The 13,038-nt window shown below is 42.1% G+C and overlaps 1 protein-coding gene across 1 annotated transcript; it reads left to right on the top strand.

Moving 5' to 3' along the window:
* Positions 1 to 9,246: 9,246 nt before the first annotated feature.
* On the top strand, positions 9,247 to 10,999 carry LOC124666496 (GDSL esterase/lipase APG-like). The gene is made up of 5 exons (XM_047203850.1): positions 9,247 to 9,484; positions 9,622 to 9,752; positions 9,860 to 10,093; positions 10,435 to 10,690; positions 10,803 to 10,999. The coding sequence occupies exons 1-5, from the start codon at positions 9,247 to 9,249 to the stop codon at positions 10,997 to 10,999; spliced, it is 1,056 nt and encodes a 351-aa protein (XP_047059806.1).
* The last annotated feature ends 2,039 nt before the right edge of the window (positions 11,000 to 13,038 follow it).

Genomic DNA, 13,038 nt, shown 5'->3' on the forward strand with positions numbered 1-13,038 from the left:
GATAAAAACCTGCCAATTAAGACATAAAAACACCTAATATATAGAAAAAAACGTCCATTTTAAAGCTGCTGCAATAACCCGTACCCAATTTAAGGCACCACGAGTCGTAGGAATTGCTCAAGCATGCAGTCAAGCTATGCAAAGATATCACGGGCGAACCGCGAGAAAGGCGGAGAGCCGTTAGAGGCAACCGCAGGCGATTCTGGGCGATCTCCGACGAGGAAGCCACGGTGATCTCCGATGAGGACGCTGCTGCCAGTTCCTCGTTGGATCGATCAAGCTATCTCGGCACTGGGGCGTCGCCATACCTCACCTGCTCGCTGGCTTCTGCGGAGCGCATGCTGGTGGAGGCTGCGGTATCAGTGTTGCAATGACGAGAAGAAAAGAGGAGGAGACAACGTCAGGCGGCGATCACTTTACGACCAGGTCAGTCTTTCAATTCGCCAGATTTTGCTGTTTCATCGAAAGTTTGCAGATCAACGACGAGCAAAAAAGAACTGTCTCTGCCGGTGTTGTCCCCAACGACATTTGTCATGGAAACCTTTGACGCTGCAGAATGGATTGCAGTTCGTCGTCAGCAGAGATTGGCTTCGATCAGATCTCGGATGCAACGGTCGCACAGGAGTATTTTGAATGAGGTCTCTGCCAGGATGGGCCGATCGGGCCAGAAATTTTTCGTTGCCAAAAAATCGTTAACTCAACTGCAGGGCTGTATGGGCCTGGAGTCAATGATCGACGGTCACCACAATTTGATCGTGCTGTCCGGCTATGTTCTCGCTGCTGCGATGCAACGGGGGGGGGGGCGCGGAAATCCAAACCGTGGTCGGGAACCGTCGAGAGCAGGCCGAGGAGGCAGTCGCTGGGACGGAGGTCCAAACGGCGGCCGCAGCAACTTCGTTCATGGGGGGCCGCGCGGGGCAGCGGGTGAAGATGGCGGCTCTCACGACGGGCACGACACTCGGAACAACGTCTTCGATGACGGTGTGTTTCGGGCGGGTCAACGACGCACATACGATCATGGAGGCAGGTACCGCAACACGGGTTTTCAGCGCAGCAACAACGCCGGCGATGGTCGCCGGTATGGCAACAATGGCTATCAGCGTCGCTACAATGCGGGTCCATACAATGACAGGTTTGCAAATAATCGGAATCAGCCAGCTTCTGCTAGTTCGAATGAGATACAACAACAAATTGTAAAAGAGACAGCGGAGGCTTTAGCGCGTCAATTCGCGGACAATACTGGCCAAAACTAGGGGCAAATGCAGTCCCTGTGGTGCCAAATGTTGTCCAGCATAGTGCACAGGTTCCCAGGGCAAATGATGTATTGCCTCGGCCGGCCCCGGTTCAGCGCAGTGACGCTACTATCCAGCCGCCTACTACTACAAATGCTATTGTTTCTTTGCTAGCAGTGGCTGGCATCAATAAGCAACAAGTTAATACCGCTATTGATTCTGTCTCTGGAGCAGGAGATAATGTCGCAGGGGGGAAGAAGAAGGGACCGACTTGTTATCGGTGTGGTAAGGCTGGACATTGTTTGAATGAGTGCGAGGTTGTTTTATGTGATTGTTGTCAGCGTTCTGGTCATGCTACTACTGAATGTCCACTGTTGAAAGCTCCAAGACCTCGGCTGGCCATGTATGGTTTGGGCCATGTTGATCTGTCTTTCTGGGAGTTACCTTTGTCGGACTCGGTCAAACCTAGAATTGAAAATACAAGGCTTGGAAGAGTAACTGTGTCTGGGGGATCTCTAACTATAGATGAGGTGATAACTCAGCTACAATGGTTTGTTCCAGATGATCAGTATGAATGGGAAGTGCAAGAAGTGGAGGCTAATGTCTTTAGGGTGAACTTTCCAAGTAAGTTTGGGATATGGTGCGAGTGCAGCGGTTTGGTAGATATAATATTCCAGATTCAGTTATATCCATATCATTTGATTTTTGGAAGAAAGAAGTGAAACCTGTCTGGGCACCGGAAGACATCTGGGTACGAGTGCATAAATTACCTCCCTTTGCTCTAGATGATTTCTTGGCTATGTGGTCTTTGGGTGATGTGTTTGGAAAGACCAAAGATATTGACATTGTTTTCACTCGCCCAAATAATGTACTGCGTATGTTGATTACTTGTCCAAATCCCTCACTGATACCAGCTACTTGGGATTTGAAGATCAAAACTGACTTTTACCGCCTTAGATTTGAAGTGGAGGGGCAGCAGCCTAATGTATCACCGGATGTCACTATGACTACTGCATCTGGGAAGATGAGGACCCAGATGGTAATGGCTCAGGACATCAGGACAATAATGTTGCAGATCGTGAGGTCAAGAGATCCAAAGGTGATGCCAACACAGGAACAAAAGAGGATATTAACACAAAATCCCATGGGTCCAATAGTAATGCAAATAATTTATCGCTTTCACCAGTGCACTTTGGTTCGCTTGATGTCTCAAAGCTGAGTAATTCATGGCCTGATCCTAGTGTACAAATTATGGCTCAGAAGGGTTCATCTGAGGCAAGGTATTTTGATTCAAATTTTGTTGATTCATATCTTACTCCTTAATCTTTGGAACCTATGTTTACTTCTGTTTCTTCTCTGGATAGTGGGCAGCAAATGGCTGCTGTTTGCTTTCCACATAATTTAGGTACATCACGTATGGTTCAGGCTGTTGCAACTAATGTTACTGCTTCCCCTATGATCAAGGATGTGGAAACAAATATTTTACAGCCAATGATCATTCCTGTTGACACCATGGCTGTAGCTGTTTCAGTTGTGGTCGCTAATGAAGAGGGACGTGGATCGCTGTATGGGGCGCCAGACCAGAGCGAACGGCGGCTGCATGCAGTCTCGCCTGGACGTCGGTCCGGTGTGTCTGCATGTGAGCAGTGGGTGAATGCGGCTTTGCCTGGGCGTCCATCACTGCATGGGGACGCAGGCCCGACGCATGCATGTCCACCTCGCTCGCCAACGGGTAAGCAGCAGGTGGATGCTGGCTCCCCTGGGCACCGGTCGGATGCGACTGTCAGCGAGCAGCGTGTACAAGTGGCCTCGCCTGGACGACCTGTGCCTGTGACTGCGAGCGAGCAGCGGATGGATGCATTTTCGCCCCGCCGTCCATCGCAGAAGCCTGGGAGTGACCTGCTGCTGAATGCCGCATCGCCGGGGTGTGTGGTCGATGGCGTCTCGGCTGGTAGTGACGGCGGTCAAGTGCAGCCCGCCACACAACAGCCAAACAGCTACCGAACAAAGCCCAATTTGCATGGCAAGCCCTTTTTGCATGATTTTGCAAATGCAAATAAAGGTACGTCGATCGGCGAGTGCTCTGTGTTTTCCGATGGTTAATTGCAATCTAATGTTTTGTATATGAAGGATTGCAGTTTACCACGTTCGGATTTTGTTTCAGATTTTGCTCTAGATGGGCCAAAGAAAATATCTCGCGAGGAAGTCATAGCGTTTGGCGGCATTAAGGAACCAACTGTACGGGAGATTCGATCAAGTGCACGGATCGAAGCTCAGCCCAATGCAGATGACACACAGTTGAAAAGGGCGCTGGACTATATGCAAAATCGGTCGGCTAAAAAAGTCCCTGGTATGTCCAACACAAGTAAAACCTCTTTGTTATCTCTTACAAGTGATGATATTATTGCAAGGGCTAGGAGTATGGGGGTTTCTATGGGTGTTTCAAATAAGGCGGAATTTGAATCTGCTAGTCTAATTTTAGAGAACGAATTCGAGCGGTCCATGACAATTTTAAAAAATAATGAAAATCACGAAAGTACGCCTAGCTGTTTAATTGTTAAGAAAGCTTCAAACACCGCTATGTAGGAGCACTAGAACTAGATTTAAAAAAAACATTTTCTTAGATGGAGGGTTTAAGAGGTATATCGTGGAATAGTGAGGGGTTTCGGGATCCTGGAAATCATCTATTTGTAAAAGAGGCTATTCAGGAATATCAGTTAGACTTCATTGCGGGGCTGTTGGAGACGGGTAGATCGAATTTTTCTAATTCATTCACCTCTGGTCTGTCGGGAGGTGTTGATTTTGCTTGGTTCTGTTTGCCTCCGATTGGTCGTTCGCAGTCACAGGCATAGGTCAAGATTCATGTCCGTTCGACACTTCAACCCTTCAAATAAAAAGGGTGGAGAACGGGGACTTTTGTGTCAAGATTCATGTCCGTTCGAAACACGATGGTTTTGAATGGATTTTAGTATCGGTGTATGGTGCGGCACAAGACACACGTAAACCCGGGTTCTTGTCTGAACTGGTTAGGTTATGTGATACTGAAAATTTACCTATTCTTGTGGCGGGGGATTTTAACATTTTACGAAAACCTGAGGAGAAAAGTTCTGATAATTTTAATCCTAGGTGGCCCTTCATGTTTAACGCAATTATTGAAAGTCTTAATCTTCGGGAAATCGTCTTATCTGGTCGCCAGTATACATGGGCTAATAGACGAGTCATTCCGACTTATGAAAAGTTGGATCGAGTACTAGCTAGTGTGGAGTGGGAACAGAAATTTCCACTAGTGTCGGTTAGAACTTTATCTCGCTCCGGGTCAGACCATACTCCCTTGTTGATTGATTCAGGAAGTAAGGCTCATCGGGGGAATACAGCTCGTTTCTCGTTTGAACTATCTTGGTTTGAGCAAGAGGGTTTTGATGAGCTCGTTGCAACTGAATGGGCGGCTGGTACAATTGGCAAAACGCCTATGGAGACTTGGCAGAACAAAATTAGGCACCTACGCAAATTCTTGCGGGGTTGGGCAAAAAATCTGAGTGGAAAGTATAAAAAAGAAAAGAAACGTCTGCTAATTTTAATCGACTTTTTAGATATCAAAGCCAAAACTTACCCTCTCACTGACAGGGAGAGGTTGGATTTAAAACAAGCGATAGATCAATTGAATAAAATTCGACGAGATGAAGAGATTAAATGGGCACAAAGGGATAAAGTTAAACACATACAGGAGGGAGGGAACAATACAAAATACTTCCATTTAATTGCAAATGGCAAACATAGGAAGAAAAAAAGTCTTCCAATTAGAGCAAGAAGAAGGCACCATTGTCGGTGACGATAACTTGAAAGTGTACATTACAGAATATTATAAGAAACTCTTTGGACCGCTTGAAGATAACTATTTTGAAATGATAGAAACTCGTAATGATGATATCCCTCAACTGTCTGAGGAGGAGAATGTCCTCTTAACAGCTAAGTTCACTGAGGAGGAAGTCTTTGAAGCCATAGCTCAAATGGAGCATAACAAATCACCGGGCCCTGATGGATTCCTTGCAGAGTTTTATCAACGGTTTTGGGAAGTAATTAAAAAAGATCTAATGGCCATGTTTGGTCACTTTCAGGCTGGGGTTTTTCCTTTATTCAAGCTGAATTTTGGGATCATAACATTGTTACCGAAAAAAGACAATGCGGTATAGATTCAGCAATATAGGCCTATATGTTTGCTTAATGTGAGCTTCAAAATATTCACCAAGGTGTCTACTAATCGGGTGTCGGTAGTGGCGCATAAGGTAGTAAAACCTACTCAGACGGCTTTCATGTCAGGGAGACACATTTTGGAAGGAGTGGTTGTTTTGCATGAAAAACAATTCATGAATTACATCGTAAAAAAGATGGATGGGGTTCTATTTAAAATCGACTTCTAGAAGGCATATGATAAGGTGAAATGGTATTTTCTTCAACGAGTCTTGCAGATGAAGGGATTTGATCCAGTCTAGTGTGATCGTGTTAAAAGTTTTGTACAGGGGGGAAGTGTAGGGATAAAAGTTAATGATGATATTGGGCACAATTTTGAGACTAAAAAGGGGCTGAGGCAAGGGGATCCGTTATCTCCGATTCTATTCAACATTGCAGCTGATATATTAGATATTTTGATTGGACGGGCTAAAGATGCTGGTCATGTGGGGAGTCTTATTCCACATTTGGTCGAGGGGGGTGTGTCGGTACTACAGTACGCCGATGATACTATTATTTTTATGGAACATGATTTAGAAAAAGCGGTCAATATGAAGCTCATTCTGTGTATCTTTGAGCAGCTATGCGGGGTTGAAAATAAACTTTCATAAGAGTGAATTATTCTGTTTCGGCAAAGCATCGAAAATGGAACACCATTATAAAGAATTTTTTGGGTGTGCATCCGGAGCTTTACCGCTTAGATATCTTGGGATTCCTATCCACCATAGAATGCTCCGTAATTCTGAATGGAATCCGGTGGAGAATAGGTTTGCTACAAAATTAGGTTGTTGGCGGAGTAAAATGTTATCTTACGGGGATCATCTTATTCTTATTAACTCCGTTCTTACTAGCCTGCCTATGTTCATGTTATCTTTTTTGGAGATCCCTAAAGGTGTGAGGAAGAGACTCGATTTATATCGATCTCGTCTTTTTGGCAATCCGATGAACACAAAAAGAAATATAGATTATCTCGCTGGAATATTATTTATAGACCAAAGGATCAAGGTGGCCTAGGGATCGAGGTTCTTGAGTTGAAAAATAAATGTTTGTTAAGTAAATGGTTAGTCAAATTATTATCGGAAGAAGGAGTTTGGCAGTAATTGTTGCATAACAAATATATTAAAAATAAAACGCTGGCTCAGGTGGAGGCGAAACCTACCGATTCACCCTTTTGGAAGGGGATGATGGGAGTAAAGGATGACTTCTTTAAGAGGGGTAAGTTTAAAATTTGGGAACGGGATGATGGTTCGGTTTTGGGAGGATGTCTGGTTGGGCGAAGTGTCGTTAGCCCAACAATATCTGTCTCTTTATAATATTGTCCAACGGAAAAATGTGTTGGTATCTACAGTATTGAATCAATCTCCTATTAATATTGATTTTAGGAGATATCTTCATGAACATAAGTGGAATTTGTGGTTACACTTATGTGAACGACTAATGATGGTACAACTGAACAATGATAAAGACCAGTTTGTATGGCAGTTAACAGAGTCGGGTTTATTTTCAGTTAAATCCATATACCTTGATCTTATGAATGGCCATACTAGATTTCTGAGAAAATATCTTTGAAATATTAAAATACCCCTCAAGATAAAGATATTTATGTGGTTTCTTAGTAATAAAGTGTTGCTTACTAAGGATAATCTAATTAAGAGGAAGTGGACGGGTAGTCAAAAGTGTTGTTTCTGTGATAAAAATGAGACCATTGACCACTTGTTTCTTTCTTGTCCATTTGCAAAATTAATCTGGAGAATGGTATATTTTGCTTATAACATTCCTCCCCCCCCCCCGCTAATATCACGAATATGTTTGGTAATTGGTTGAATATAGTGAAAAAGAATGATAAGGAGCATATTCGCATTGGAATCTCAGCGATTTGTTGGTCTATATGGACAAGTAGAAATGATATTCTGTTTAATAAACAAAAGGGAACCAATTTTTTGCAGGTTATTATTCGTGCGGCGCATTGGATCCAACTTTGGGCACATCTTCTCCCGGAGGACCAGCGGGATACTATGGCTATTGGATGCAACCGAATCTTGACGGTCACACGGGATTGCTATTTCCAGGTTACTGGATGGCGGCACACTAGAAGGATTGAAGATTGAAGATGGATAGATTTTGTTTGCTGTTCATCTTTCTGTGGCTGTTTATTGTTACAGCCTTAGCTTCCATGTGATTGTAATAAGTACACTTTTTTTGAACATCGTTATTTTAATAAAAGACATGGCTGTGTGCAGTTATTGATGCAGAGGCCGGAGCGATGCTCCCATATCGAAAAAATAACATCCATCTATATAAGAGGAACAATATCAGTTAATTTGTCCATATCAAAATACACGTTTAACATTTAAAACACACGCTTCTCCGGTCAGTTATACATGGAGCAACAAGGAGACAGAAAGAGGTATTGCTTAGTAAACGATATATGTTTGTTTATATTTCACACTGCTACATTTATGCACATTTCTTTTTATCCAACACACCAGTGACGCCAATCTAAATACTTCCTTCTTCAGATAATCGACAAATAGAAGTCAGCAAGGTGTATGCCGAGGGAATAAAAACTCAAGGACATTAGGATCCTCATCTAACTTTACAAGAGGGGTAACAAGGGGGGCCTTCACGTGCTGACATCACACACATACTTGTATACGCTCTTCACAAATCACAATTGAATACATCAAAAGTGGAATGAGGCATGACACGACTATCCTCTGCTATGACAAAAAGATCTACAAGACACTGGATAGTTACCAATGCACTCATCAAGTACTTGGACCATGTAATAGGCTTTTTATCGACTTTTGAATAAATGAAATGTGTTACTTTACATCAAATCTTTCATGAAGCTATGCACATGAATTCCTATACATAGCTTAAAAATCTCACCGCAATGCGCTGCGTATCATCTAGTTTAATCTGATACTACCTCCATCCCAAAACTTAAGGTTTATATTTTTTTAAAAGTCAAATCAAGTAAAGTTTGACTAAACTTTTAGAACAACCTATCAACAAATATAATATTTTGTAGATATCATACGAAAATATATTTCATTATTTGTTTAATGATATTATCTTTTTTATTTTGCATGTTAATGATTTTTGGTAAAAGCTTAGTTAAACTTGACATAATTTGACTTTCTAAACATAATATAAGCCTTAACCTTTGGACAAAGATTTGGTGCACATGGGGCACCAGTGATCTCTTTCTTAAAAAGTAATTAAAAATTATATTTTTAAGTTTCAGAAAAATCTGAAAATAAATTATGATGTAGCCAGCATTGCATACCACAAACGTGTAAACTTTCAGCTAGAAATAATGTGTATTTTGGGCTACACAAAAAATAAAAAATGTGTGAATCTAAGTATAGTGATTCAAATCTCCAAAAGTAAATCGGAGTTAAATAATAAATGTGTGGATCTGAGTATAGTGATTCAAATCTCCAAAAACAAATCAGACTTTGTTATTTTTGTGTAGCTCAGGATCCAAAATGACTTTTCCTTAAACTTTGGAATAGAGGTAGTACACCTCAACACGCAGTATACTTCCAATAACAACCTAATTAATGGCCGCCATTGTGGATGCACGTACGCGTACGCCTTATATGAATTGGGAAACACTAGGCACTAGCTAGTAATTAACTACCACATGCATATGCCAGCTCCATTTTCTTTCTTTCTTGCATGTGCACTCATGACCATTGTGCTATATATACATGTAGCTAGCTCACAGACGTTCCATCCATCAGACTACCAGATCGAGCGTCTATTTCAAATGACTGCAATGAAGGTGAGGTGCATCTTGCTGTTGGCCGTTTTCCTTGTAGCTCGGCCAACGGCAGATTGCACCAAAGGGTCGGTGCCGGCGATCATGTTTTTCGGCGACTCGTTGGTCGATGTCGGTAACAACGACTATATACACACAATTGTCAAGGCCAACCTCCCTCCCTACGGCAGGGACTTCGAGGGCAGTGTCGCCACGGGGAGGTTTTGCAACGGCATGCTACTTAGCGACATGATTGGTTGGTCACACGTGATCTGTACTTGTTCTTGTGTTGTGTATGTATTCTGTCTTTGACAGACAGGTATCATAGCTGCCTTTTGACATTTTTCGTAGTCTGAACACTGTTTTTTGCTCTCCAATATTCATGGGTTTTAGGTGAAAAGCTGGGTCTTAGTAGCTCTCCTCCAGCATATCTCAGCCCGCAAGCGGTGGGAACGAACCTTTTGAATGGAGCGAACTTCGCATCAGCTGGATCCGGTTACTACGATCCTACGTCACTTATGTATGTAAGTATCATGGATCGGTGGTGTATCACACATAATGAGGATCCTTTTTTGTATTGATTTACAAAAAAACACTCATGTGCTAGCTTTATCAAAATTATGAGGCGCAGGGTCTCATTCCGTTGAGCCAGCAATTGAAGAACTTCAAAGAGTACATATCAAAGCTGGTTGCGGTTGCTGGGAGCAGCCAGGCTCAGTCCATCATCTCCGATTCACTCTACATCTTGAGCTCTGGATCAAATGACTTCGCTTTCAACTACTACATCAACCCATTGCTCTACAAGACGCTCACGACCGACGATTTCGCCGACCTCTTAGTTGGCATTTCCATCAGAACTGTGACGGTAGGCAATATATGGCACCTACTACTTCCATCCCAAGGTTTAAGGCTTTTTTTTTTGAAACGTCAAACGAAGTAAAGTTTGATCAAACCTTTAGAAGAATTTATGAACAAATATGATATTTTGTAGATACCATATGAAAATATATTTCATTCTATCTAATGATATTGATTTTGTCCTTTTCATGTTAATAATTTTTGATAAAAACTTGATCAAACTTGACATAGTTTGACTTTCTGAAAAAATATAGGCCTTAAGCTTTGATGGAGGTAGTATGTACGTACAACTCCTTTCTCGATTAGTAGTAGTACCAAGTAATTTGTTAACCATGAATAAAAATGTAGCAACTTTACGGTATGGGAGCCCGGCGCATCGGTGTTTTCTCGGTCCCACCGTTTGGCTGTTTTCCATTGGCGATCACGGTCTTTGGCTTCGGGAGCAGCAAGTGCGTGCCGGGGCTCAACGACGATGCCCTAAGGTTGAACAAGAAGTTGAACACGGCCATAGACTTACTATCGAAGCAACTCCATGATCTCAAGATTGAGTTTCTCGACATCTACACACCGGTATACATCCTTAGTACCTCCCCTGGTTCACAAGGTATATGATACAATTATAGCCATATCTGACATTTCATTTTTACACGAGGGGTCTCTGTGCTCGTTCTAGCTAAACTGTGTCACTGTGTGCGTGTGTGGTTTCATGGCGTTAGGGTTCACGGAGACAAGACGGGCCTGCTGTGGGACGGGGACGGTGGAGTCCACAATTCTTCTTTGCAACCCCAAATCTATCGGCACCTGTCCGAACGCGACGACATACGTCTACTGGGACGTTCTCCACCCGTCTGAGGCGGCGAACAAAGTGATCGTGGATTCATTCGCTCAAAGCATAAACAAGCTGGTCATATAAACCACACGTACGTGTCACTGGAACTAGTGTCGTATGGCTGGGTCAGCCCTTGGCCGTACGAGCTAGCTTTCTCTTCGATTGTCTTTACAAATAATAATGGCTGCCGGTTTGTGCCGGTTTGGACTTGGTTCACAGCTAGTGAGGCCTCCATGCATGTATGGAGTGTGTTGATGTTGAGATGTAGCATGGATGTTTGTTTTTTTCTTCGAAAAGGAGGCACAAGCCCCAACCTCTGCATCTATTGATGCATACGGCCTTTTATTGCTTTATTTAAAAATTGAAGTTTTACAAAAAAAATACATCATAGATCATACAGGGTCGATATATGTATCAACCATCTAAAAAAGAAAGAAAATATGAGACAGCTCTGCATCATCGTTAATCTATGATCAAAACACCAACTGCACTGGCTGCATATATCCCAAGCAACCATATCCAGCCGGTTGCACCCAGTAGCTAAATCCTAACGTTTCTCCATTGGTTGTAGGTAAGACCACATACGGATTTAATGGGTAGCCAATGGTATAACCTGCATAAAAGAAGTAGTTTTTTGCTTTGTTAAAAATATAGTCATTCATCACGTTCCAGATAGCCGAAAGTAAAACACAAACACCAACTTGGATTTGTACTTTATCTTTCTTTACAACTCTCGCTAGCCAATCGCCAAATAAATTTGTAATATTCTTTGGGGGAATTATATTGAAGGCCATGTGCATAATACACCACACAACTTTTGCTAGCGGGCAACTAATGAATAAAATTGTATTGATTCATCTTGATTACAAAAACAACACTTCTTACTACCATGCCAATTTCTTTTAGCCAAATTATCTTTCCTGAGTAGGACTCGACGATGAAGGAACCAAATAAAAATTCTAATTTTCAGCGGAACCTTAATTTTCCATAAATATTTCCGAAGAAATCTAGTATGGTCATTCATATAATCTAGATATAAGGATTTGACCGTAAAAGACCCAGGTTTTGTTAGCTTCCAAGTAAACGTATCTGGTTGTGTGGTTAGGTATACGTTCATTAGACGCTGCACCAAATGAATCCATCTATCAACTCTAGTACCATATAGTGTCTGTCTAAAACCAATGTTTAAAGGCACTTGAGCCATGACATTGGCCAAAGAAACTTGTTTTCTTTGGATAATATTATATAAAGATGAATATTGATGTGCCAAAGGTGTACCACCTAACCAAGTATGTTCCCAGAACCATTCCCAACAGTGAAAGAACCTCGTTCACAAAAGTCGTCCTTAACTTTCATGAGGTCTTTCCAAAAAGGTGAGTCCGAGGATTTTGCCTTTACTTGCGACAAAGATTTGGAGTGTAAATATTTATTATGTATGAGCTCTTGCCATACTCCTTGCTCAGTTAAGAGTTTAAATAGCCACTTGCTCAATAAACACTTACTTTTTATCTCCAAAACCTCCACCCCCGAACCCCCTTGATCTTTGGGTCTGCAAATGATATTCCACGGACTAAGTCTATACTTCTTCTTGTGGCCATCACTTTGTCAGAAAAATCTTGATCTATAAAAATCCAATCTTTTTCGTACCCCTATTGGTATTTCAAAGAAAGAGAGCATGAACATAGGGAGGCTTGTTAGCACTGAATTGATAAGAACCAGGTGATCCCCATACGAGAGTAATTTACCGACCCAACTTGAGAGTTTCCTCTCGAACCGGTCTTCCACTGGCTTCCATTCACCATTTTTTGTAGCTTTCTAAAATGAATGGAAATACCCAAATACCTAATAGGGAAAGAGCCAACTACGCAACCAAAAATATTTCTATAATCCTCTTTTGCATCTTTCGCCTTACCAAACAAAAAACTTCACTTTTGTGAAAGTTTATCCCAAGTCCCGAGAGCTGCTCGAAAATGCACATAATGAGCTTCATATTAAGAACTTTCTCCATAGTATGCTCCATAAAAATGATTGTATCATCGGTGTATTGCAAAATTGATATTCCCATGTCAACTAAATGTGGAATCACCCTATCCACTTGGCCATCTTCTTTCGCTATGGCGATT

The sequence above is a fragment of the Lolium rigidum genome, chromosome 1 (assembly GCF_022539505.1).
Source record: "Lolium rigidum isolate FL_2022 chromosome 1, APGP_CSIRO_Lrig_0.1, whole genome shotgun sequence".
NCBI classification, from domain to species: Eukaryota; Viridiplantae; Streptophyta; class Magnoliopsida; order Poales; family Poaceae; genus Lolium; species Lolium rigidum.